The 26,482-nt window shown below is 37.0% G+C and overlaps 6 protein-coding genes across 15 annotated transcripts; 4 read left to right on the forward strand and 2 right to left on the reverse strand.

Moving 5' to 3' along the window:
- Positions 1 to 635: 635 nt before the first annotated feature.
- LOC111496227 (pre-mRNA-splicing factor cwc-21-like) lies at positions 636 to 13,823 on the forward strand. Of its 2 annotated transcripts, none has more exons than XM_023146596.1 (3): positions 636 to 1,429; positions 1,597 to 2,469; positions 13,813 to 13,823. In XM_023146596.1, exons 1-2 carry the CDS (start codon positions 1,053 to 1,055, stop codon positions 2,465 to 2,467), a joined length of 1,248 nt encoding a protein of 415 aa, XP_023002364.1. In that variant the 5' UTR covers positions 636 to 1,052; the 3' UTR covers positions 2,468 to 2,469; positions 13,813 to 13,823. The 2 variants fall into 2 exon arrangements, with proteins under 2 accessions (XP_023002364.1, XP_023002365.1); XM_023146597.1 differs by lacking the exon at positions 13,813 to 13,823 and having other exon boundaries at positions 636 to 841; positions 1,036 to 1,429; positions 1,597 to 2,551.
- On the reverse strand, positions 2,614 to 4,214 carry LOC111496360 (ubiquitin carboxyl-terminal hydrolase 26-like). Its single transcript, XM_023146780.1, has 4 exons — positions 3,931 to 4,214; positions 3,592 to 3,651; positions 2,796 to 3,079; positions 2,614 to 2,721 (listed from the first exon to the last, which is right to left on the reverse strand). Exons 1-3 carry the CDS (start codon positions 3,975 to 3,977, stop codon positions 2,797 to 2,799), a joined length of 390 nt encoding a protein of 129 aa, XP_023002548.1. The 5' UTR covers positions 3,978 to 4,214; the 3' UTR covers positions 2,614 to 2,721; position 2,796.
- Positions 5,684 to 9,703, reverse strand: LOC111496171 (pentatricopeptide repeat-containing protein At5g24830-like). Of its 3 annotated transcripts, XR_002720426.1 has the most exons (5): positions 9,505 to 9,703; positions 9,279 to 9,412; positions 8,862 to 9,056; positions 6,176 to 7,747; positions 5,684 to 6,094 (listed from the first exon to the last, which is right to left on the reverse strand). XR_002720426.1 is itself a non-coding variant. In XM_023146515.1 (4 exons), exons 1-4 carry the CDS (start codon positions 9,517 to 9,519, stop codon positions 6,328 to 6,330), a joined length of 1,764 nt encoding a protein of 587 aa, XP_023002283.1. In that variant the 5' UTR covers positions 9,520 to 9,703; the 3' UTR covers positions 5,684 to 6,327. The 3 variants fall into 3 exon arrangements, 2 of the variants coding, with proteins under 2 accessions (XP_023002283.1, XP_023002284.1); XM_023146515.1 differs by having other exon boundaries at positions 5,684 to 7,747; XM_023146516.1 differs by lacking the exon at positions 9,505 to 9,703 and having other exon boundaries at positions 5,684 to 7,747; positions 9,205 to 9,296.
- LOC111496244 lies at positions 10,355 to 18,081 on the forward strand. 6 transcript variants are annotated; one of them, XR_002720433.1, is made up of 13 exons: positions 10,355 to 10,554; positions 11,294 to 11,741; positions 12,110 to 12,208; positions 12,821 to 12,921; positions 13,019 to 13,090; positions 13,197 to 13,287; positions 14,687 to 14,767; positions 15,359 to 15,418; positions 15,502 to 15,624; positions 15,714 to 15,752; positions 16,741 to 16,913; positions 17,380 to 17,707; positions 17,859 to 18,081. XR_002720433.1 is itself a non-coding variant. In XM_023146620.1 (12 exons), exons 2-11 carry the CDS (start codon positions 11,409 to 11,411, stop codon positions 16,870 to 16,872), a joined length of 1,131 nt encoding a protein of 376 aa, XP_023002388.1. In that variant the 5' UTR covers positions 10,355 to 10,554; positions 11,294 to 11,408; the 3' UTR covers positions 16,873 to 16,913; positions 17,891 to 18,081. The 6 variants fall into 6 exon arrangements, 3 of the variants coding, with proteins under 3 accessions (XP_023002388.1, XP_023002389.1, XP_023002387.1); XR_002720434.1 differs by having other exon boundaries at positions 17,455 to 17,707; XR_002720432.1 differs by having other exon boundaries at positions 16,741 to 17,707; positions 17,859 to 18,077.
- A 1,071-nt stretch (positions 18,082 to 19,152) lies between these two features.
- On the forward strand, positions 19,153 to 22,123 carry LOC111496337 (selenoprotein H-like). Of its 2 annotated transcripts, none has more exons than XM_023146753.1 (4): positions 19,153 to 19,807; positions 20,646 to 20,742; positions 21,480 to 21,539; positions 21,686 to 22,123. In XM_023146753.1, exons 1-4 carry the CDS (start codon positions 19,518 to 19,520, stop codon positions 21,698 to 21,700), a joined length of 462 nt encoding a protein of 153 aa, XP_023002521.1. In that variant the 5' UTR covers positions 19,153 to 19,517; the 3' UTR covers positions 21,701 to 22,123. The 2 variants fall into 2 exon arrangements, with proteins under 2 accessions (XP_023002521.1, XP_023002520.1); XM_023146752.1 differs by having other exon boundaries at positions 19,162 to 19,807; positions 21,701 to 22,123.
- A 484-nt stretch (positions 22,124 to 22,607) lies between these two features.
- Positions 22,608 to 24,216, forward strand: LOC111496292 (fasciclin-like arabinogalactan protein 3). The gene has a single exon (XM_023146695.1). The coding sequence runs from the start codon at positions 23,232 to 23,234 to the stop codon at positions 24,087 to 24,089; it is 858 nt and encodes a 285-aa protein (XP_023002463.1). The 5' UTR covers positions 22,608 to 23,231; the 3' UTR covers positions 24,090 to 24,216.
- Positions 24,217 to 26,482: the final 2,266 nt, after the last annotated feature.

Genomic DNA, 26,482 nt, shown 5'->3' on the forward strand with positions numbered 1-26,482 from the left:
AACTATTCATTTGAAGTTTCACTTAACTATTGAATTGCTCCATGATGCATGGTAGAGTAGGTAGAATTTGTTTACATGAATATTCTTTTTTTAGTTTAGTGAACGAAGAAATTTTTAAAGACAATATTTTTGTGTTTTTATTTTATTAATTTGAAATTTGAATATATAAAATATATTTAAATTAAATAAAACTCAATTTAATTTTTGAATAATATTTTATTAATTATATGATATGGTAAATTAATAATTATACAAATTTTATAATAAAAAATTGAAAAATTGATTAATAATAATTTTTATTTAACCTAATATTTAATTTTAGAAGAACCAAATAAAAAATCAATTAACACTAGACACTTATCTATATTTATGTATATAAATTTATTTGACATGTTTATTTTTTAAAAAATTATCAATTATCTCGATATAACACGATTGATTGTTGCATTAATATTAGTCATAAAAAATAAAAATAAAAAGTTAGCTCTTCCAATCTCTACTCCTCAAATAAAAATATTTTATAAATAAAAAAAAATGGATATAATTATTAAAAAAATAAAATGAAGATACTTTAACCATTTTTGTCATACGTTCAACCTAAAACTATCATCCTCATTGGAGTTATCTATAAATACTCTCCCACCCCTTGGCCCTTCTAATCGAAACTGTAGCAAAGGAAACCAGACAGGACCGACCATCTGAACACGACCTGAGTCGGTTCCCAGTACCAAATCGACTTACGATTTTCAGGGTTTAGAGGCTTCGTCGTTTCGTTCGATCCTGATTTCTTCCATCATATGTAGAATGGGAGAGGACAGACGATAAGCACTCGAAACACCTGGTAACACTAATATCCGTTTTTTGTTATTGGATATTTTTGAATCTTGATATCGCCTGTTCTTCCGTCAGCAGTACGTATTTGTATCTTAATTATCGATAAGATTCTGTTCAAGATTTTGAAATAAAATCACTGAATTCGACCTTGAAAATCCTTTTCCTCCTGTTGATCTTGATTCGGGTTGAATCCCTTGGTAGATTGGTGAAGCAGGGAAATGTATAACGGTATTGGATTACAGACGCCGAGAGGCTCTGGCACTAATGGCCACATTCAGACGAACAAGTTCTTCGTGAGGCCGAAGACTGGAAAGGTTTCTGAAAACACCAGAGGATTCGAAGAAGATCAGGGCACTGCCGGTGTTTCCAAGAAACCTAATAAAGACATTCTCGAACACGATCGCAAGCGTCAGATTGATCTCAAGCGTCAGATTGATCTCAAGCTTGCCATACTTGAGGACAATCTCATTGATCAAGGTTATACGGCCGATGAAATTTCTGAAAAGTTGAAGGAGGAGGTTCGCAAGAATCTGGAGGAGGCTTCAGGTTCTAAGGAAAAACATGGGCCTTCTGCCATCGTAATTGCAGATAAGAGGTATGATCCTCATGTTTTAATGCATTTTTTGTCTTGCTAATAGTAATACTCTGTATATCTTTTGTTGATTATGATCTATGATCGTATTAGTAGTTTTGCGCCTGGTGTGATTTTCTTATTTTGTCTACAGAATGGATATCTAAATGGTGTTTTCCTTGATGGAATAGGGTATCAGTGACACAGACTCACCAAATTGCTGCGAGAAAGGAGGAGCAGATGAAAACATTGAGATCTGCTCTTGGGTTGGGTTCTCCGGACGATTCGGAAAAGCTCAAGGAAGGGATTTCTGATTCATCTAGAAGTGGAAGAGAGGGTCAAGATGCTGATACTAAGCGTCCTGAGAAGACGGAACATTCTTTTTTGGACAGAGAATTGAACTGGAAAAAGCATGCCGTTGATGACGATCAGAATGACGATGAAGATGACAAAAAAACGGTTTCGAAAGAGTTGAAAGATCATCAGAAGGATAGAAAACGAAGGGCTAAGGATGGTTCTTCTGATACTGATTCTGGTGGAGAGCGTAAGGGAACCAAGAAGAACTCGAGAGATAATAGAAGGAATGATTCTGAAAGTGACCTTGACAGAGATGTTGACAAGAAGTACACCGCCTCAAGAAAGACGAAAAATAAAAGGCATGATAGTGATGATTCTTTCGATGCTGATTCCGGTGGAGAACGCAAGGGAACCAGGAAGCACCCGAGAAAAAACCGAAGATATAATCCCAAAGGTGACCAGGACAGTGATGCTGACCAGAAACATATCACTTTAAGGAAGCATAAGAAAAACAGAAAGCACGGTAGTGATGATTCTTCCGGTACTGATTCCAGTGGAGAGCACGAGGAAACCCGGATGAACAGGAGATATACTCGAAGAGATGATCGTGAAAGTGATTTCTACGGTGATGTTGAGAAGAAATCCACCACCTCAAAGAAGCAGGAGAAAAACAGAAGGCAGTCTCGACGCGGCAGTAGGACTGATGAAGATATTGAAGAGAGAAAAAGGCAGAGCAGATATGAGGAGCATAGAGGGAGAAGGTAACGGTTCCATGTTCTTCGTAGTTTTGGCTTATTGTCTAGAATCATGATGTTTCTACTTTTATGTAATGAAACAACTTGATGTTTCTACTTTTATGTGATCAATAGGTTGCTTTAACTAGTTGAACTATACGTTCTACCTCACCGCTCATTTAGACCGCTCATTTAGAGACTAACTCCCACCTTGCATAGGGCAGCTTCAAAGTTCAAAGTTCGATCTCTAAATCAAATGGGTCTCAAAGTTCAAGCTTCACTCCTCTGAAAGATAAAACGGGTTAAGTAATTCTTCGAGCGAATCGACCACAAAGTCCACTTGAACATAATGAAATGACCTTATAGAATCTTCCATGACTGCCACTTCAGATAATTCCTCACTGCACAGAGAACATTGTCTTGCACTGAGGGAAAAGTTGGAACCCCTGTAGGATCATCAGGTTTTACAGTAATAGCATCTTCATGTATGAAAAACCAGAGTTCATCTGGAACGAGCAATCGTTTAGCTCTGGCAGCTTGCTCGGGCAAAAGTTGTCCATGAGGACACCTTATCGAAGCTGTTGGTTCGGAATCAGCTTTGGAAGGAGCATCAAGAATTTTCCTTTTAGCCCATTGTTGCAACCTACAAGTATGAGAAATAAACATGATTTGACTCAGATATCATGAGTACTACATAGAAGGTTCTGGCTCAATAGTGTTTCAATTGGTAGTCTACTTCATCCCTTGATTTCTCTACAGGTTGTCGGACGGAGCATGGACATTTCCAAAATGAAGAGGCTCCTTGTTAACATGGACAAGAGACTCCTTCTCCGATCAACATACAAGAACAAGAACGTTCCGATCAGCATACAAGTTTATCGAAGGTGGGGCATTCCACTCCCTCGTTTGTTTATTTCATCTCTTCGACGACATAGTTTCGTACTCCAAAGATAGTAATATACAAGCTTTAAGATGGAGAGAAGAAACGAGAAACAGTAACGGTCGTGAAAGTAGCTAAATTGGAGGTAAGAATATGAAATCAGCATGTCACAAGGCCACAAGTTTGAACACTCAAGCAAGACGCAAGACAAATTTCTAATGAACCATCAGCTAAGCAGAGCATGATAAGAGAATCCAAGAATTTTGAAACAATACCATGTCCTGGAAACAAAATATGTTCCATCTGGATAAAGCACCCGCATGAACAAACCAAACCTACATCGAAATAGAGCCATTGGCACAAGCAAATTTCCCTCGAAAAGTACAGAGAAAGACAAGTTCTATTGGCACAAGAACAAGAACGCCCACAACATTCTGTACTTCAAATTTTAGGGAAAAGAAACATAAAACAATCAAATGGCAACGAAATGGAGTAAAATAAGAATTGGGATTATTGCGCGCAAAGAAGAGCAAAATAGAAACAAACCCAGAAAAGAAAATCCAGTTCCATAAAAAGGGTAGCGATGATCTTAAGCAAAAAATTGAGAGGTTTACCAGGAAGTGGAGAAGCTTGGTGTGAGCTGAAGGTAGAAGAAGATCATCGAAGGAAGAAAAAGCTATGTCCCGGTGATTGGAGTTTGTAAGGCAGCAATTGTTTCGATTAATTTGAGAAGAAATTATGTGGTGGCATTGTTTACTGTGATGAATTATGAAAAAATAGCGACGAAAAAGGGAAAAGAGAGGTTGCAGGGTCTGTGAAGGGTGGGAGTCAGACCGGTCAGAGGAACAGAACGGACTTCAGGAGAGAGAGAGAGAGAGAGGGGACGGCGTTTGAGAGGGACAACTGTACATTTCTTTTCCAATTTTCCCAATTCTTTTAAAAAATTGGATTTTGGGGCTTCTACAAATGGGTCGGGTCGGGTTATTGTGGTTTTCACCGTCTTAATTTCTTTTTTTTTCTCTTATTTTTCATTTACGTCATATTTTGGAATTTTAAAAAATAAAAGAAGTTTATCCAATCGAATTATGATGTCATTATTATATTTTTTCCCATTTTTTTTAGTTGATTCTTTGAATGAATAATATATTTGTGAAAGGTACATTTTTAACTTTTAATTAGACTTAAATTTGCAATGATTTAAGAGAGATGGTACAAATAAATTATTGGTCACAGAAACTCTTGTAATTTCTCTAAACATCATATAGACAACATTAGTAGAGGATGCTCCTCACGATGTGCCAATATAGCCTCATTGAGAGAATGAGCTTCGCCCGACCTTTTGATCGCTCATAAATACGATGTTAAGAAATAACTAACTTCTCCTAACACCGGACTAGTTTGAACTGCATTAAGAAAAGTTTGTATGAAGCCCCCTCTCATTTCTATCACAATAGTTGATTTTAGGCTTTTAAACGTAATTTTGATCAAAATTACTTCAAACATATCAAACATGTTGAAACAGAACAGTAAGAGGGAAAAGGGAGATCTCACAGCCTCACAGTTCATACAAAGAATGACATTTGAAAAGACACGTTTTTCTCCCACTTACAAAGCGACTGTGATTTTGGCGCAACCTCCTCCAATCGTTTTACCCTGAGGAATCCTTGGCAGTATACCCATTGCTACTGAAAACCGTCCTCCAAACTTTAGGGAGAACACAAGTCATTGGCCCGATAGCCCCGGCGCAATATCCCCCCATTGCCCCGACTTGCACGACATTTCATCGCCATCTCCTGTACATGTCCTCTGAAGACGAAACTTACTCCCTACACATGCCCTCTGATCCATCCAAGTACCAAACGAACTCGAACATATGCACTGAATGTCTTCTTTTCTAGATTCCTTCAGTTTGGGGTGAGCTGAACGTCGGAACGCGATTAGAAGGTAGGCTGGACAGAGGAAAAGAACAAGTCGACTCCATTATCGAGGGTCGAACGAACTGTCTCTTTCACCAACACCACCAGAACTTCATTAACTTGTGTCACCAGTTCATCTCTAAAGTAATAGGCATCAACACTGTTACTCAAACCACGACTTTCTCTGTAGCATCGCCAGTGTTCCAGGCTTTGACAGCATACACCAAGGGCACTGTAAAGTGTACTGCTAGATGGTCCCCTTAAGAGCAATGGCAGTGTAAGCGATAATGTACTGTATAATGAATACTTCGTCACATTCAAGCCTCGAGATCAATGAAAGAAAACATAGTTTGTTGGCTATTCACCTGCATCGTTCGTTGATAACTCGAATGACAAAAGATCCTAGCGTCAAGGTGCTCAGCAGTTTGATAAGGTGAGGATCTAACCATGAAATAAGGAGTAGCTCCACCACTTTGCATTGTATAAGTGAAAGTTACTGCATTCAATTACGGGTCACGTTATGGCGTGCCCCAAACTCCTCAATCACAATCCCGGCAGCATACTCATTATAGAGCCCGACCTTCACAATTAGGCCAGGCATACACTTGTGCCACAGTTTTGAGTCTTATCCATCAATGATGTTTCCTACAATAGGAGCCAAACAGCTTATAATTCATCTCCGAAACACTTTCCGAATCTGCTCCTCGCTTAGATGCTTACTGCTCAAGGTGTTGGATTTCTTGCACCATCTGTGCTTAACACAGCAGTGAAGACAGTGAAAACAGTGATATTACTGCTCAGGGTGAGAGCCCTGGCTTCAATGATATTAACGCTTTGATATCCTGCTGTGCTTTCCATGAATCTTGGAATCATGACAATGTTATGCACATTGAGAAGACAACAGACTCCAAAATAGTGTACAAAGCATAGCATAGACGCAAACCTCGAGGAGGAACACATCTGAAATGTCCACAAACAGAAGGTCGAATCGTTGCTTGGTCAGTAAATGAGAACTTACGTCGATCTCCTATTATTCCAAGCCAAAATGGCAATAGTAGTGCTGTAATCTTGAATAATTTTGTGTTAAACAGCTCCTCAAGCCATCATTGTCATCCACCTTTGATAAAACTTAAATGCCATGTCAGGCTCTCCTATTCTACGGTACTTATCAAAAATAACTTTAAATGGAACAATATCCATTGGCAAACCAGATTCATGCAACTTGAGAAATAGATCTTCTGCCTCCTTCATTTCACCACACATACAGTGACCTCTTATTAGTTCGGTGTACGTTATCTTATCTGGTTCGTATCCCTTTCGCAGCATTTCATCATATAATTGAAGTGCAAAATGAATTTGTCCACACTTATAAGCACCACTTATCAACAAATTATAAGTAACAACGTCTGGAAAAAGACCCAACAAAACCATATCCTTTTTCAGAGAATAAGCATTAAATATGTTACCTCCTTTAATTTGTGCGTGAATCAACGCATTGAACGTAAATAAGTTTGGTAGCACACCAGTGGCCAACATCTGATCCCTGATGGAGATCGCGTTGCTTAAATCTCCATACCTTCCATAACAATCAATTATCAGGTTCCAGATATGAGGCTCAGGAACCATTGATTTTTCTAACATGGAATGAAGAAACTCATTAGCTTTGATAACATCTCCACTAATGCATAGACCTTGAATAATCATTTTGTATGAAATTTGATCCGGAGAAACACCCATTCTTGACATGACATCATGGATATAGTACGCCTCGCCAAATTGGCCCTCTTTACAAAGATCACTGATTAGAGTGTTGTAAGTAAAAATATCAGGAAGAAAACCCCTCTTAAGCATATCAACAATATAGCCAAGTGCAATTTTCTTGTCTCGATTCAAACAAAGCCCGTGAATAAGAACATTATATGCAACAGCATCGACCTTTGTCTTCTTTTCAACCATCTCATCCCATAAAGCAATAGCCTGCATCATATCTCCACTTTTAAAACAACCATCCATCAGTATAGTTGACGTGATTGCATCGTCCGTTGTCTTAATATCATCATCTAGGATATCTTCAAGGAGCTTCCAAGCATCGTCCAAGAGACCTCTCTTGCATAATGCATGTAAAAGTATGTTATAAGTGATTCTACTTGGCCTAATACCACCATTAGCCATCGTATAAAATAGGTCAAGAGCTTTATCCATATTCCTACAAAGGCAGAAACCCTTAATAATAATGTTGTATGTGGCACAATTGGGAGAAGGACCCATTTCTAACATTTCCCTAAAAAGAGACTCTGCGATCTCCATATCACAGTTTATGCACAGTCCATTCAGAAGATAATTGTGTGTAAGTAAATCAACAACAAAACCTTCTCTTATCAACTTTCTGCGAAGCAAAAGAGCTGCTCCTAACTTTCCTTTCAAACACAAATCCCTAACCATGAATGTGTAGTCAGGCTGAACGGCATCCAAAATGCATTTCTGAAGACCCAACTTCGCTAAAGATATGCTTTCCCTACATAATTTGAGGCATTCAACAGATTTTACAAGATGGTACTTTGTAATCATTGAAGGCATAGAAAATCATTACAATTTGTCTGATATCACAAGACAATTGGAAAACTAATATATTCCATCAGTAGTCAACTTTTTTATTTTCTTATCCTCATTACTACAAGAAATAATAGTATATCAATAATTTATGTCATTGAACTAAAATATCTATTAAGAATACTCAACTCTAAAGAAAGAAGCAATTAGCAGCAAAGTAGAAAAAACTAATCCCGATTAATTTGACTGAATATAAAGATGGATGTGAAATGACTCATTCCCCAGAAACTTAAATCAACTGACAATTGTTGTGTACTAATGAAGAAACACGGAGATTAAACGCGGAGGAACCCCGGTTCTTAGAAGCCTCAGAACCGAAGCTTTCCCTTGGTTCCCACAAATTCCCTAAAACGTTATTGAGGTGAGGCCCCACTGACATACTCTTATCTTTCCTGTGCGTTCTCTTCAGCTAAACCTTCAATCCACGGTCACTGATTATAGCTTGAGTGCAATGTTGACTTGCAACAACTCGCATACTAAGGATAGTTCTATGCTCACTTAAGCACCTTCATTCGCCAAGAAGACAGTGGTTTGAGCCCAGAAAATGTGAACTAGAGCATCTACTACTCATTTAATATAGAATTCCCCCAACCAGCTACTTCAGGATGCATAGGCTCGTAGAAAGAGTTGTGGTCGGTGCAAATAATTTGTGGTTGTCACGATATTTAAAGGACATAATCACTCCATGCATTAAATAAGGTTTACCTATATTGTAATAGCCCAAACTCACCGTTAGCAAATATTGTCCTCTTGGGCTTTCCCTTTCGAGCTTCCCCTCAAGAATTCTAAAACGTGCCTACTAGAGAGAGGTTTCCACACCCTTATAAAGAATACTTTATTCTCCCCCCATCCGATGTGAGATTTTACATATATGGTATTGTTCATCAAATAAGCAGGATGGCTTTCATCTATCCATGCTCGCATTGAAGAATAGATGTTTGTGTATTGATATTTCGAACTACCATAGCCAATGAAAAGAAAATTTGATTAACCCATCAAAAAAGAAAAGCAAAAACCACCTCATAGCTTTCAAACGGTCCAAGCTACCCTTGAGCAGAGCGTCCAACACGTTGAAAACAGCCCGCGGATTTTCTTCGCCCTCAAAATTGTGCTTTTCTGAAAAACAATCCGAGGATCTCAACTCGCAATTGTCATCGACGGTTTCCATCAAACTTTTAATGGCATAGGGGAATGAATCCTCATCCTCGTTAGACCTATGAATGTAATGTCCAGAATAAGAAAGCGTAAAGAAGTTCACTGATTCAAAAACAGATCAAGCATTAAAGAAACAAGATGGTGTATTTGCACGAAGAAGATGCTCTCCATTTCTTAACATTAACAAACAAAAGGTCGATTAATTACTGTAAAGTCAATGAAGTTTCGCACTCCTTTCAGCCAAGGCAAACCAAAGACTCGAAGTGTGTAATCATTTTTACCTAGCCGCCTCCTCAATGTTAGGTCGGCCATACAAGATGGCGAACATCCGAGAAAAATCGCGTTTGAGGGAGTTAAGGGCTCCGTTAAAAAATCCAAGCACAATAATGTGGGACGGTGGCGATTCAATTGCTAACTGAGAACAACCAAAAATAACAAGTAAACACCATATAGGAAAATCTATGAACAGAGAAATGTGTGATAAAGGAAAGGTAGAGAATAACTCACCGCCGTAAACGCCATCGAGATTGCCAAATCTTCTGCTCTTGATTTCACTTTGTAGTCCGAAAGCAACGAAGAAAATACGTGATACAGAAAGCCGAAGTTTCGACTATGCCAGTAGAGTCCAACGGCTGAGGCGAGGTTTCTGTAGCCGGCTGTGCTCCGCCGTCGCCCTCGTCGTCGTTCTAAGCAGACTGCAGTCCCATCCTTCCTTCATTCGATTTGCTTTCAATTTTACATTTTCGGAAATTTCGCATTTTGCTATTGGGCCGGGCCCAAAATTGATCGAGTTCGTTCGCCCAAGCCCACTACTATTTGTAGCAGCCCAAGCCAAGCCCACTGCTAATATAAACACTAGCCACGGTTCACTTCACTTTAAAACACGTCTTGTAGGGTGAGGGTTTAATTCCTCTCTCCAACCAATGTGCGATCTCAAGGTTTGTGAATTCTGACTAGACATTACACGATAACCGAGTTAGTATTAAAAGTGAATCATGTACTGTTTATGATTCAAAATTGTGTACCATTTACAAATCCAACTAGACATGACAAAACATCCGAAACAAAAATTTGCTAACTAGATATCGCAAGATCATAAAAGGATCATAAGCCTGACTTCGATTTACTAAAAATAAAGTTCAAAACTTTAATTTTTATACTAAAATTATGATTTTAGCCCTTATAAAAAGAAAACTGATTCTTGAATCCTTTCACGCTCACGACACGTCAAAGGTACAGCAGAAGTGTTCTATCAAAAGTTCTACAGAAAGTTCTATTGAAATTCTAACAAAAAAAAAAAAAAATATATATATATATATATATATATATATATATGATTTGGGAAATTTGTACGGGAAGTTAGGCGATCGAGGCGCGCTATTCGTTTGGGTTGGAATCTGTAAACCCGCTCAGTTTCTCTCCTTCTGCATCAACGTCAACCAGGAATACTAGAACAACGCTCTCCACTCATCACTCAGATCCCTGCAGCTCCCGCCAACTTTACTCTCTCTCGCTCTCGCAACCTTCCCGGCCAGCGTCGTCTCCGCCTGATCAGAGGTACTTTCCTTCTCAATTCGCTTCGTCATTTGTTTCTGCATTTCGTGTTTTTTTATATTGCTGTTCATTGTTTCGTCTCTGGTATCTGTTCATTCTCCATTCGCCTCGTGATTGTCGCGTTTGGTTTATTTGATCGATGCTTCATTGTTTAATGGCTGGTACTTACTTCTTCAGCTGTATTGTGATTTATGCAATTCGGCTGGTTGATTACTGTTCAGAACTTGTTTGATTATTGCAATGTCCTTCTTCATCTGCCTCGTGGTTTATGCATTTCGTTAATTTGGTTGTCGTTCATAGTTTTATCATTGCTCGCCTTGTGATTTACATTTCGTATATGGTCACAGGTTTACACTTCTAATTCCTTGTTCATCTGCCTCGTGATTTATGCATTTCGTTTATTTGATCACTGTTCATAGTTTGATCACCGCTGATTTTATTTTTTCTTCAGCTCTTGATTCTGATCACATTCTTTTTAATTCTGATCATTATGTTGTGCGCCGACACATTAATCCTCACGCTATGTAGGAATGTGGAATCTATTTGGGCAGACAGAATACCCAACCTTGTATTCTTTGAGCTAGATTTCTGTTATATTGTCATTCTTATGAACGGTTATGAATCAATTTGTTTAGGTCATCATTGTTGATTGCCTTTGAGATTTTTGATACTTCACGTGTTCTCAAGTTTTCGGTGGTAAATGACGAGTGCTAATTTGCTGTCGTTTGTTTTCACTTTTAAGGGGAGACATCAGGGTAATTGGTGATGAAGTTTTTACTGGACAAATGAGCATACTGCCACTATGCCGTTATGATAAGTTTGATCGTGCATGGCAGCTTGCACTATAGACACTCACAATGCTAGGATCACGTCAAAGGCCATACTTAAAGCCATATATATACATTATTATTTTGGTTTCGGTGGTCAGCATATTTCTATTTGGCACCTACGTTTTTCCACCAAGAAGCTCTTTCATTTGTTATATCTTTAGTGAGTGTATCAATGGTGAATTTAATCAGCGCCGGCCCATTGCTTCCCGGGAATTAACTGATGCAGAGATTGCATCTCGGGTTGTAATTAGGGAAATTTTGAAGAGACCTCTAGCTCAATCCAAGAATCCGAAAATTGCCTTTATGTTTTTGACTCCAGGTCCACTACCCTTTGAGAAGCTCTGGCATAAATTTTTTGATGTAAGGCTTCACGTTCAACCTTGGAGCTTTATTTTTATTTTTATTTTATTTTTACTATTCAGTTTGTATCAGAGTTTATCTGTGTTTTACAATGATATTTCTAGGATAACCATCATCCCCCGCCCCCCAAATTAAATCTCCGTCGGGTAAAAATTTGATTTATGGAGGATTTGAGACAAAACCTTGGCTCTAATTTGAAATATCACATTCAGGGAATTTTTAGCTATATATATACGCAAACATGCATGTTGAACTCATCTTTATTGAAGAATTTTGGAAGAAGATGAATACTTATGTAAAACCTTCCTGCACCTTCAGTCAGCTTGACTTTATTGACTTAGGTGCTTAATTCAGTCCTTGTCTTTCAGGGTCACGACGACAGATTTTCTATATATGTGCATGCGTCTAGAGAAAAAGTATCACATTCAAGCCCCCATTTTGTAGGACGTGACATTCGCAGTGAAAAGGTGGGTCATGCAGAATCTTTGTTGTTGTCCGCTTGTCTATGTAGTTATTAGTAGTAAAGTAGCCTTATCGGATGCTTGACATGAAATGAGTAGAAATAGGCATAATTCTCTCAAGCCACGGCATTTGATATCTTAAATTGCACATTTTTAACATGTCTAATCCAACGACGATTTTGGGTTTTCTTGACGTGTCTTAGAATTGTCAAATTGTCTTCAAAAGATGGATGCAAAAGGCTAACAAATGACCAATTGTCGACAATATCTTTCATCCCTTTTGGCTCTGTGTTATCTTTTGTTCATCAGTGTTGCGTATACGCAGAGTTTATTATTTGATTCACAGTGAATTTTTCGGCAAACTTCTTTTCTGGTCTTCTAAGATCCGATGTAGTACTTGAATGTGATAGTTCTTCTGGAAAAGGGTGTCTTGAGAGTGGCAATGGATGTCTGAATATTGTATCGACTTCATGGGAGTCTCTTCTGTCATTATATAATGTCATGTATCAGCCCTTGTATTCATGGATGATGGTAATGATGAATTTGTTTTGCTTCAAATATTTATAGCCTATGATGTGAAATAGTTGGTGATTTAAACTATTTGCCAACAATATTCAGGTAGCCTGGGGAGAAATGTCTATGGTTGATGCAGAAAAGAGACTTTTGGCAAATGCACTTATAGACCCTGATAATCAGCACTTTGTTTTGTTATCTGAAAGGTTGTTTTTTTTTTCTTTTTCCTTTTGTCTTTTTGTAGTATAATATTTTGCGATGCAATAAGTTCTTATCTGATCACTATCTGTACTTCTGTTTCAGTTGTGTACCTCTTCACGAATTTGAGTATGTTTATAACTATTTGATATTTACAAATGTCAGCTATATTGATTGGTAAGGCAACCTTTTATTTTTTCGTTACTTGTTTACTTGAACTCCTTGACCAATCTAAATGACTATGATCTTCCGCCAATTTGATATTCGACACTTCATATTACAGTTTTGATGATCCTGGTCCCCATGGAAGTGGTAGGTATTCAGAGCGCATGTTACCTGAAATTGAAAAGAAAGACTTTCGTAAAGGTTCTCAGGTATATGTAGCGCAGTCATATATTAATTACTAGTACTACATCCCAATCCAACTGCTCTTACAATTTCTAAGATCTTCATGGGTATATATGTGTGACAAGGAGAGGTACATGAATGAACTGAGACAACATCTCAATAAGAGCAATTTTGAGGATAGGATGACTACGAAAGATTTAAAGGAAATGAAAGTTATTACCTATACCAACAAGGTGCACCTTTCTTTTCGGTGGCTCAATAATAGGAACTCTAGGGTTAAACGTGCTTTATTTGCAGCAATTCTATGTTGGATGATTTCCTAGGAATTTTCCTTGGATGTATGTGAGTGAGGACAAATGTCGTGTTGGTTTGTGGGGATATCTTCACTCTTAAGAAGCAAGGAGTAGGTAATGTGACCATGTCATAGGGGATGCAAGGGAATATGGGGCCATCAAGTGTCGAATCCAGATTCCGAATCCTAGGTATGAGTTGTTACAAATTGTATCAAAGCAGTACTTCTCCCAGTAAGATGTGTTTAGGGGACTAACCAGCGAAAGATGGTGGACATGTGACACTTGAGTAAAGGAGGGGTACATGAATAAACCAAGACAACATCTGAATGAGAGCGATCCTGAGGATAGGATGACTAAGAAAGGCTTAAATGAAAGTTATTATCTATATCGACAAAGTTCACCTTCCTTTTCGGTGGCTCAATCATAAGAACTTCATGGTTAAGCATGTTTTACTTGGAGCAATTCTATGTTGATTGACCTCCTAGAAATTTTCCTGGGACACATGTGAGTAAGGACAAAGCATCCTGGAAGGGCTCGTGTTGGTCTGGGGATATTTTCACTCTTAAAAAGCAAGAAGTAGGTAACATGATCATATTGTTGGAGATGTAGAGGAATGTTGGAGCTATCAAGTGTCGAATCTGTATTACAAATCCTGGACATAGATCATTACAATATAATAAAAAATTGGATATGAACATTGAGTAAATATCATTTTATTGCTCGGTGTGGGGGTGTTGGGTGAGACATTTATTGTATAGAATATGTTCATTTTTGGGAAATTATTCTCACGAAATATGACTCCATTTTCTCCAGGTGGGTAGTAACTTGTAAAGGGACTATCCTTTTTCCCTCCATTACTTTCTTCATGTTTTATCTCTTCGAACTGGGATGGATGTTAATGAACCTAAAAATTTGCATCCTTTGTTGAGGATATAAACCTGGCAGATAAAATAAATGGAGTCAGATCCGCATCCCTCCAATCCTTATCCATCTTCAGTCTTGGTATTAAATTCTGTAGTAGATGGAGAGCACTTTCATCACAGCTGTCAATTATGATGAAATCTTTAATTTTTTCTCGATAGCATATGGTTGGAATACTCACTCTAAGTATTTATAACGTTGTAAATTTCAGTGGTTTTCCATGAAGCGACAGCATGCTGTTATTGTGATGGCTGACAGTCTTTACTATATAAAATTCAAGCTTTACTGTAAGGTAATCTATTTGTTGTAATGACCTCATCTGTTGTGATGATTGTAGACCGATTATCAGATTGCTTGTGCTATGCTTGCATGACTTTTTCTTGCTTTCTTGTAGGCTAGATCTGGAATGTTAGTTCTATATTAAACCAATATATAAAATCAAATACATGATACTTTTGGTTTAATCATGTGGTTTAGCTCTTTAGCTAATGGAATATCAAAATTGGAGTGATCAAGTTAACACTTGTTGCACTGACCTGTCTTGTATGCCAAAGCGTTTGTTCATTCCATCTTTGCTTCGTGCAGGCAGGTTGGCTGAATATGGCGTACTTCTGCTTAGAAATGGATACTTGAGTGTTGAAAGATATGCATGATTGTCATATATTAATTTATAAGACAAATACTATAGTGTCATTTTGAAAGGGTATTATTACCTTCGTTTTCTTATTCGGCCTACTCTGTTTAATGAGTTTGTCTTCGTTTACTCACATTGATTTGATTGTCGTAAATCTAATACATAATTATTCTGTGTTTTTCTTTTTCAAGTCATCGCCCATCACAAATCTGTCCATTAACTTGCTTTCTTCTTGCTCGACATTTTTAGCGAACTAAGGATGGCCCGAACTGCTATGCCGACGAACACTATTTTCCAACCTTTTTCAATGTCAGTACATTATCCATCTGTAAATAAACAACTGTGACTATGTTACATGTGTTTTATCGGTCTAAGCTGTTCTTTTACATCAGATGATCGACCCTGGTGGAATTGCAAATTGGTCCGTAACACATGTAGATTGGACTGAGGGAAAGTGGCATCCAAAATCGTATAGGAATCAAGATGTCACCTATGAACTTCTGAAGAATATTGCTGTACGTGACAGATAAAATTACTTCTTCTGCAATGTTTATGTTTCTAGTATATGAAATCTTTGACTGACAAATTTTTATTTTGCTCACAGTCGTTAGACAAGGCCGCTCACATTACGAGTACTGCACCGGTATGTAATTATTTTAGTTTGGGTTCTCGTTTTTTATTTTCCATTTTGGTTTAAAAATTAAAGTCTTTTTTGGGAAGGAGCTATGAAGGATTAGAAACATGCTCCTTTCTTGAACTAGAAAAATCTAAACAACTATTATGATCATGAAGTTTCCTTTCATTTTCACCTGGGCCTTTAGAATTAGAAAGTTTATACGTATAAAAAGTGAGTAATAAAATGTAACAGCCCAGGTCCACCGCTAGTAGATATTGTCCTCTTTGGGCTTTTCATTTCAGGTTTTCCCTCAAGATTTTTTAAAACGCGTTTGTTAAGAAGAGGTTTCCACACTCTTATAAAGGATGTTTCGTTCTCCTCCCCAACTGATGTGAGATCTCACAATCCACCCCTTTTCAGGACCCATTGTCCTCGCTGGCACTCGTTATTTTCTCCAATCGATGTGGGACCCCCACCAAATCCACCCCTCTTCGTGGCCCAACATCCTTACTGGCACACCACCTCGAGTCTACCCCCTTCGGGTAACAGCCTCCTCTCTGGCACATCGCCCAATGTCTAACTTTGATATCATTTGTAACAGCTCAGGCTCACCACTAGCAGATATTGTCTTCTTTGGGTTTTCCCTCAAGGTTTTTTAAAACACGCTGCTAGGGAGAGGTTTCCACACCTTTATAAAGGGTGTTTCGTTCTCCTCCCCAACTGATGTGGGGTCTCACAAAATTTTGTCACTCATGATGCCTTGCCCCTAAATGGTTTGGATATAACAATGTGTAAATATATGAGTAAAATGTTAATTTAGTTTTAATAGTAAGGAAAATAATTTTAGGTGAGTTTAATATGACTGTTATGAGTGTGGAAATGAAAAGTACATGCACGGTTGGAGAGAGTATTGTAAAAAGGAAGAGAGAAAAGAGATTTTTATTTTTTTTAGTACAATAGCAATTTAGTTAATTACAAGTGATTCAGAAATGATTTTTTTGCTTTGATCCTGCAGAAGAGGGTGATGTTCAAACCCTGCTTGTGGAATGGAGTGAAAAGACCATGCCATCTATTTGCTAGAAAATTTTATCCAGAAACTCTGGGAAGATTGTCCCACCTTTTCTCTAACTACACGGTGGTTGTTTAGGCCATCTCGTTGCCCTCCTCGATCGAGACATCATTTAAGAGGTTAGAACAATGTGGTTGATAGTTTTATACCGTTGGTTTGATTATACGATAGGATAACTAAAAATTGTATTTTGACCATGCATCCAATCCAATGGTTTTAAAAGGAACAACCACATCACACAATGAATCATGTCCCTATTTCTCACCGATGAGCCTTCTTTCCAGAGCTATAGCTGATTCCTTTTGTGTAGAGTCGTCGAAAGTGAACCTGAAGCTGCCATGGTTGGCTGCCTTTCTTTGGTTTGTGGCTTGTCTTCTCAGCCATAGTTTTATAAAAAGGTTCAATTAAATTAAGAAATTGAGCTCATAGATGAGACACACCTGATAAGCAAGAACTGAACGTCTCGTTATATAAAGTAGATGTCAATCAGCTGGGGATTTTTGCTTCTTATTTCCTTATTTTTGTGTTGTCATATTGATGGTGTTACTGTTATTACCTTTTCTTTTGTTTTCTGTTTTCATTTAGATGTAATTTAAAAAGATAGCTTCAGCTTCATTGATTACCGAACGAGATTGAATCGAACTTGTTTGAGCTTTGCAGATATTTGTAGCTTTGAAAAACACAGAAACTTGCTTAGTCGGGTCTTCCTTTTATGTGAATTCGTAGAGTAAGCAGAGATCCAACTATACGATCGGAGTTTAAACATGTAAACCATAGGTCCCCTGAATATCCATCATCAGCCAACCCCTTTTCTGACTTTTGTTCTACTAAGCAGTTAATTTTTAATCCAAAGTGACCATATTTATGATCATATGTTTGTTTTGGTACGAGTACTTAAACTCAAGTTTTATTTGTTTTCTTTTTTTTTTGTATGATTGAGGTTCACAACATTGTCCTGAAGGGAAAGTCATAAGACTTTAGGTGGTACTAAGCAGTTAATTTTTAATCCAAAGTGACCATATTTATGATCATATGTTAGTTTTGGCACGAGTACTTAAACTCAGTTTTATTTGTTTTCTTCTTTTGTATGATTGAGGTTCACAACATTGTCCTGAAGAGAAAGTCATAAGACTTTAGGTGGTAAACAAGACGTTTTGGAATGAATATAGTCGACCAAACAAATTTTAAGCGTTTATATTTTTACAAGTTATTCAATGCTATTCAATACATTCTCCCCCTTGCATTATGAGAATCTGATTTATTTGAGCAAACTTCACTTGTCATATATTTTGATAAATATTATGCATTTATAAGTCAAGAAACTGATTATAATTGTGATGTATGCCAGTGTATCGACATAATCTCGATGAAATTAGTTCTTCACCTAACACGATTCTATAATAATGGTATTCAATTATGGTCCAATAATAATTAATGTTGTACCTAATTTACGTAATTATTTCATGTATATACTAATCATAAAGAAGCTATAGAAAAGCCATAAATTACTCAGCATTCAATACGTTTCTTGAATGTCTTAGGTGGCAATCCTTTGGTAAAGTTATGGAATGAACGGTAGCCTCAAAGCTTCCTTCATGCCTTGCAGATACCTTTAACGCTTTCTTTGCAGCTTTTGATGGATCCATTCATGGATTATTTCAATAACTACCCAACATGCGACAACAAAACTAAAAGCTTCCAAACATTTGATGCATAAGGAAGGATAGTCCTAACCTATGTCATTATCTTTATGGTTTCCTTTCTACGCTTTCCCTCAAGATTTTAAAACGCGTTTATTAGCGATAACTCACCATCCTTATAAGAAATGTTTCGTTCACCTTTCCAATCGATATGAGAACTCACAATCCACCCTCTTGGAGATCAGTGTCCTTACTGACACACCGTTCGGTGCCTAACTCTAATACCATTTGTAAAAATCCACGATTAGTAAATATTGTTTCTTTTAGCTTTTTCTTCCAACCTTTCCAAGGTTTTAAAATGCATACAATATGAAGAGGGTCTGGCCCGACTTCAACCAGTGTCTTGCACTATTTAATGACTCATTTTGATATTATTTATAACCGTCCAAGTCTACCATTAACAAATATTATTCATTTTGACCCGTTACGAATTAAATATGCGTATACTAAAGAAAAGCTTCTACATCCTTACAAAAAAATGTTTCGTTCACATCTCTAACCAAATCTATAAAATTTTCGTCTAAATCTAATTCAACTCAAATAAGCTCGATAACTATTTGTATTAAAATTGCTTTTTCCAAATAATGAGCTACTAATATCCAACTTTTTAAATTACGACGGACACATTTAAAATGATCCAGCAGAAAAAACACGTGGATGGAAATTTAATGATTAAAAAAAATGAATAAATTAACTCTTGGGACTTCGTGCCGCCATTTCCCTTCACAGAAGAAACCAAACTGGAACTGCGTGGACGTCGTACGACCACCCAGTCAACGGCCACGATCCATTCTCATCCTCCAAATTAATTTCCACCGTCGCTTCAAAATCCCACCGCCGATAACAAAAGCGCGGGAAAACCAAACCTAATCCATCTCATATACGGTGTATCACTGCCAACCAACGGTCACATACACAACTCTCAGTGGAAGTGGAACAGATAGATTGAACTTTGGAGCCGATAAATCTCGTTTCCTCCATTACACTGTAGCTCTGTGTTTTTAGGGTTTCAGGTCTTCTTCCATGGCGCCGAAAAAGCGAAGCAAGATCCAGGAGGACGAGACGGCGGCGGCGAAGCCGGTCCCGGTGTCGTCGAGGGTGACTAGGAGGTCGCCCCGGCTGGCGGCGAACTCGAAGGCCGATTTGACGGTGGAGGAGCCTGTGGTGAAGTTGCCGAAGAAGAAGAAGGCGAAACGTGCTCCGAAGGAGAATGAGAAGGCGGAGGAGGTTGAAAATGAGGGAGAGGATCTTGACGCTGCCTCGGAGAAGCTTGGCGTGGAAGCTAAGAACAGGGCGGTTGTGATTGAACATTGGTAAGATTTTTTGGTTCGATTTCTTGCTTGGAAATGAATCGAAAATTGGTTCGGTTAATTTGAAGTTCAAGTTTCTATGGTTTGAAGTCTCTTAGAAATCTGCATTGGCACTAGGCGTATAGTGTAATACTTCAAGTCTACCGCTAGCAGACATTGTCATCTTCAACTTTTTCTTTTGGGCTTCCTCTCATAAAGTGCTTCGTTCCCCTCTCCATCCGATGTGGGATTTCACAATCCACTCTCATTCGAGTCTTGTGTCATTGTTCTAGGTTTAAAAAATGTGTTTACTAGAGATAGGTTTCTACACATAAAGTATTTTGTACCCCCATCCAACCGACGTGGGACTTCAAAATCCACTCCTGTTCGAGGCCAGCGTCATTGCTGGCACTCATTCTGCTCTCCAATCAATGGAATCTCACAATCTATTTCCTTCGAGTTTCCATGTCCTCACTGGCACTCGTTGCGTTTTTCAATTGATAGAATCTCACAATCTATCTTCTTTAAGGTCCAACGTCCTCACTGACACTCATTCTGTTCTCCAATCAACGTGGAATCTCACAATCTACTCTTTTGGGGGTCAGCGTCCTGACCGCTGGGGTCTGATACCTTTAAGAGGGAAAAACACGTTTCTTTTTAACAAAAAGTCTTAGTCAGATTAAAGTAAGGGGCAATTGTTTCTCTTTGTTCTTGCATTTGCCTGTGTTTTTTGCAATGGAACTTCTAATGAATGGAAAGGAAAAGTACAATAGAAACATAGTGATTCTTCTGCCTTTCACATGTGATGTGCAGTGTTTGTTTTGTGACATTTTCCCCATTTTTTTGTCTGTTCCCTTTGTAGTAAGCAGTGCCAATCGTTCAAGAAAAGGGCGATGGAGGTGCAGAATGGTCTAGAGAAGGGTGTTCCTGGAATCACTGTTCTGCTCAACCCTGATAAGGTAATCTTTTGACTTCTTCAACTCTTACATGCTATGCTTAATAAAAAAACAATTAATTTGGGTTCTTTAGTTTGGTAACCAAGCAGATTGTTCTTCATTTTCCTTCCATCTTGTAGAAGGTGGAGGTTTTAGTTTACAAGCATAATGCTTTACTTTTTTAAGCTCTCTTGTTCTCTGCTGGGTAGAGTCATAGTGAGGTTGAGGTTCTAGAGGGAAATCTTGAGTTTGCGACTTTAGGACTCAGGTTTTCAGCTGATTCACGAGCAAAAGTTAGAATTTGCACTTGGGAATCATTGATTAACTTTGAACTTTTAGGTTAGGAAAACATCGCAGGCACCTATGTATGTTAGGAATCACAACTCTCCACAATGGTATGATATTGTCCACTTTGAGCATAAGCTCTCATGGCTTTACTTTGGACTTCCCCAAAAAGCCTCAGACCAATAGAGAGAGAATTCTTTTGATTATAAACCCATGATCATTCCCTAAATTAGTTGATGTGGGACTTTCATCATCCAACAATGTATTCCGTGATCAGATTGTTGGACACACTGACCCATATCTCTACAATGATATGATATTATCCACTTTAATAAATCCCCACAACCTCTCCTTCTCTTGCAAGAATGCTATGAGAATATTGTGAAGGAAAGTTAAAAGTATATGGTGAAAGTGTTTATTCAAAGAAATTGTTGTTTGTTTTTCCCTCTTCTCATTTTGTTTTAATAATTATGCAGTCAAGAAGAGGGTGCTTTGAAATTCGGAGTGAAGATGGCGAGAAGTTTATCAGTCTTCTGGTAATCCTTTTATTTATTATTATTTTCTTGAAACAACCTTTAACTGTCTAAAATCTTCCCATTTATTCTGATAAGTTCACACATAACCTCATTGCAACAATACTCGTTAGACGAGATCAATAAAGTCCCATATAACATCATCATAGGTTGCGTTGTGTTAGGACATGAAGCGACCGTTTACACAAATGAAGGAACTGGACATGGAGGAGGTAATTTCAGATATCATTGAGAAGATAAAAGGATAATGAGAAAACCCTTGATGATATATATGATGACTAATTGGCTGGCTGCTGGCTCATAAGGATTATACACTGTTTTTTTGTGGGAGTAGCTTTGATGGTGGAAACTTGAATGACAATGTCAATGTGTGTGCTGGTATTTGATTGCAAAGGTAAAGGCATCAGGTTTGAACAACAATCACAGGGTGGGTTTATTTTGAATGGGCTGTCCTTTGTATTAATGATTAGACAGAGTCTGGCTCCATGTTGCATCTTTATATTCGTTTGTTTGTTTTTTTTTCAATGACCGATGGGTTTTGAAAGTCAATTTTGCACTTATAACACATTGTGGTAATCTAGGTTTTATTTTCTAAATTTATTTCGTAAGGACTATTTTTTATTTTTAAAATATCTAGATATATTTAGAAACTTAAGCATCTAATTTTTTTAAACAAAATAAATAAATTTATAGTTAAATAATTAAATAATTAATGTTCTTGTTCATAATTTTAGCTCACTACTAGTAACTTTTCTTTAAAGCTTACACAGTTGTTAAGAAGAGGTTTTTAGTTATAATGTTTGGTTTCTCTAATCTATTGTAATCTTTAAGTTTTTTAATTTGATTAATTACTATTTTAATCTTACAAAATTTTAATACTAAGCTTGTTAAGATTGTATTTTGGCCGAAATTTTAATACCAAGCTCATTAGCCTTAGACCAACGGGTTGATCTATACTATTTTGGCTGAAACCTTATTCAACTAAACAATGTAGTCGATCCTTCAAAGAGTCCTACCTACTTATTTGACCTGATGATGAAATTCTTAGCGTCGATCAAAGCTTCAAGAAGGAAATCAACTTATGTCTTTCATAATTATCACTCATACAAGTTTAAAATTCGAATTCTAACTACGTTCTAAGACAAACTAAAAAAATGCATCTTTAGTTCCTGCTTTCTAAGCTATCTACAAAACCGATTCCTAATCCTAATAGAGCAATGAAGTATCGGTGGCTTAACACCACGCTAGTGTTAGTTACTCTAGTTTTGAAGACATATTTCACTAAATAACTTAGCACTATACACTTTGTGATAATTTGTCACAAGAAAAATATATAGATTCGTTTAGAGAACCGAATCCCCAACTTATAACGATCTCCTCCGTGAATAAAGGAACTAATCTGTGAAACGAGATATTCCCAAACAGACTAACAAATCAATTTTCTAAATATAGTGAGGATGAACACATACCACTGTGTTCTTGTTGTTACTTTAAGAGAAATTCACGCCCAACCAAGCAAGTGCTTTGCAAATCTGTGATCTGCTTGATCTTTGCTCCTATAAATTCATCCCTTTGGCTCTGCAACAGAGACAAGCAGCAAGAAAAAAGCTAATTCATTATTCAATTGGCTAAAAAACGAACAAAAAAAAGAAAAAAAGAAGGGAAAATAAAAGAATAAGCAGTGAAGCAACGATCATGAATAAGTCTTCCGTTTCGATCTCTGTCACTTTTGTTCTATTATTCCTCTTAGCCTGCTCTGTTCCTGTTTCAGGCTTTAACATCACAAGGCTCCTCAATCGGTTCCCTGAATTTAGCGTTTTCAATGGATATCTGACGAAAACTCGTCTCTTCGAACAGATCAACATTCGACAAACTATCACCATTCTCGCCCTCGACAACGGCGTCGTCCCTAGCATCACTGGAAACTCTCTTGACGTAATTAAGCAGATTTTGAGTGCTCATGTTATTCTCGATTACTATGATTCTGCTAAGTTCAGGAAGCTCTCCAACAAGCCTACAGTACTTACTACCATGTTCCAGGCCACTGGCGACGCCGTGCGCGAGCAAGGGTTTGTGAAAGTTGTGCTGAACAGGAGAGGTCAAATCGAATTCGGATCTGCTTGGAGAGGCGCGCCTTTCACCTCTATGTTTGTCAGAGCTGTTGCCTCACAGCCCTACAATGTCTCTGTTATTCAAATCAGTTCTCCGATTGTGGTCCCTGGCATTGGCCGTTACAATTTGCCTCCTCCTGCGCCTGTTGCACCGGAACCAGATGTTGCTCCTGTTCCCGCTCCGACTCCATTGGCTGATACTCCTTCACCGGCGGACGAGTCTCCAGCCGATGCTCCCTCACCAGACGCTGACTCTCCAGTTCCGACGGCGGATGCGCCTGATGCACCGTCGAGTGCTCCTCATCCATCGGCTGATGACGAAGAGGATGCAGATGCACCGAGTCCAGACGACGAGGAAGACCATTCGGCAGCTTCACGTGGCCACATCGCCGGCGCCGGAGTGATGGTGGCCGGATTGATGTCACTCTACATGGCTTTCTAAATTCAGAAAATGTGAAGGAACGAAAGAGAAAACCAGAGAGAGAGAGATATCAACCGCGGAAAAGGAGAAAAAGTCCAATAATGTATGAGTAAACCTTGAACGGCGGGCAGGGTTTTCTTGCCGCCGGACACGTGGACAAGTCATACTCAAAATACAAAAAAAGAAAAAAAAAATCTCTCTCATCTTTGTTACACCGTTTTGCACTCCCTTTCTACTCCCCTTTCTCATTTCTCATCTTTCATCAAATAATTTGCAGTTAGAATTAGAACATCTAAACCATCCTTATTAAATAATATTAAATATTTTTAGATTAAATTAAAAATAAAGAAACAATCAACACGTGTGGAGAGACCTAATTTGATGGGTCGTCAAAAAAAAAAAAAAAAAAATGAACAAACACTATACTAAAATGTGCAATGGTAATAATGGTACACCTATGAAACATAACTAAAATGGTAAAAAAAAAAAGTGCAATTTATTGGAGTTATTTTTTAAAAATTTTATTTAGTTGGATTGATTAAGATTTTTGAGCTATTGAATTTTTTTAATATTCCTTAATACATGAGATTTGGGATAGTATGAAATCGAAGAAAATTAGATTAAACTTTACACTAATCCAAATCATTTCAATCGATTAACAAGACCAACCATAAAAGGGCCCAAAAATTATTGTATAGACTGAGCATATATATATCCACAACAGAGATCAGTGCGGGCTTCAAACTAAAATATCATCATGTTTCTACAACTCTACTCCCTACTAATTTACAACCTTTTCAAAGAAAGAAAAAATATATATATACAAATAAAACATATTTATAATCACAGAATACATAATAAAAATAATAAATATGCTCACTTGCATCATCATTTAATAAATACATACCAAACAGACAACAAATTAAAATATATACTTATACGTAGGAGGTACATGAATCACATTTAAACTATTTAATAATATTAAATAATATCATTTAAACTATTTAATAATAGGCATTCTCTTCAAAAAAAAAAAAAAAAAAATCAAATAAGAATTGTAAGATTGACATAAAGGAATTGAGAGAATATGACGTTAATTAAGTAACGAGAAAAACAAAGCATAGAGAATCACTCATTAATCGCTATAGATAATTTCAAATATAAATGAATATGTAAATTTGCTACTAAGATATAATACTTTATTAAATGAGAAAAGTAAAGTAATAATTAAGTTAGTAATGCAGAATCCAAATAATATGAAAATTAAGGTATTAAATATTCTGTCCTACCTAAACTAAGTAAGATATAAATTAAAAAAAGAGGCAGGGAGTACATATACCCTCCCAACTACCCTATTTGATTTCTTCCTTTTTAGCCTTTAGGAATAACTTCCTTAAGGTTGCTTTTAATTAATGCAATTAACTTAGAGCTATGGCGAACATATCCCTAATTTCATGTATTTAAACTAATTAATCTTTTCTTTATGGAGTACCTATCCTGTCACTAAAAGGACGAATCAACATTTCTCTCTTTTCCCTTAGGAAATGCCATGATAAATAGTTTATAAGTTTATATAATGATAATGCTGGAGGAAAACATAAACAATGGTTGTCAAGCATTTTCAATAAAAATACTCCATCGATCTAAAAAGTGAGAATCTTATGAGATTCTTAGATTCTAAATAAATAAATTTATAGAATAATTCGATGATTATAAGTGGAATACTAAAACATAAAATTTTAAAACTAGATATAGGTGAACCATTAGCTAATGATCTTGACAATAGGATTTTAAAATAATTATTTTAGAGGGGTGAACTTCAATCTTCTCTATTATTAATTAAGCTCAGATCAAATAGGTGATATACCTCTTAAAAAAAAATAAATAGGTGATATACCTCTAAAGAAAAAATAGGTAAAAAATAGGTAACACGATGACTTGCCTGCTTGAGAGATTGGTGGTTTTAACTCTATGAGGAGAGTTTTAGAAAAGGAAGGATTATGCATCTCTAATGAAGGTATATCTCTTAGTAATAGTAATTATTTAGTAATAATAGTAAAGGCTTATTGAGTCTAATCTTAATTGAGATCTATCAATTAGATGGTATTCACAAAAATGATGAGTAAGAAAGTAGAAAGAACCCTGAAAGAATTTTAGATTTTATTTATGCAAAAAGATTAAGAGATGTAAAAGAAGAAAGATTATGAGCTTGTAAAAAAAAGAATATGATACTCAACCTAAAGTAAAAATAATACGATACTCAACCTAAAGTAAATGCATAAATACTAATGTAGTAACATAATAAAAAGAAGTTATATTTTGTCCTAATACTTCTAAGAAAAAAATTATTTTACATCTATAATTTTTTTTTTTTTTTTTTTTTTTTTTTTTTTTTTTTTTTTTTTTTTTTTTTT

This window comes from Cucurbita maxima, unplaced genomic scaffold (assembly GCF_002738345.1).
Source record: "Cucurbita maxima cultivar Rimu unplaced genomic scaffold, Cmax_1.0 Cma_Scf00022, whole genome shotgun sequence".
Lineage (NCBI taxonomy): Eukaryota > Viridiplantae > Streptophyta > Magnoliopsida > Cucurbitales > Cucurbitaceae > Cucurbita > Cucurbita maxima.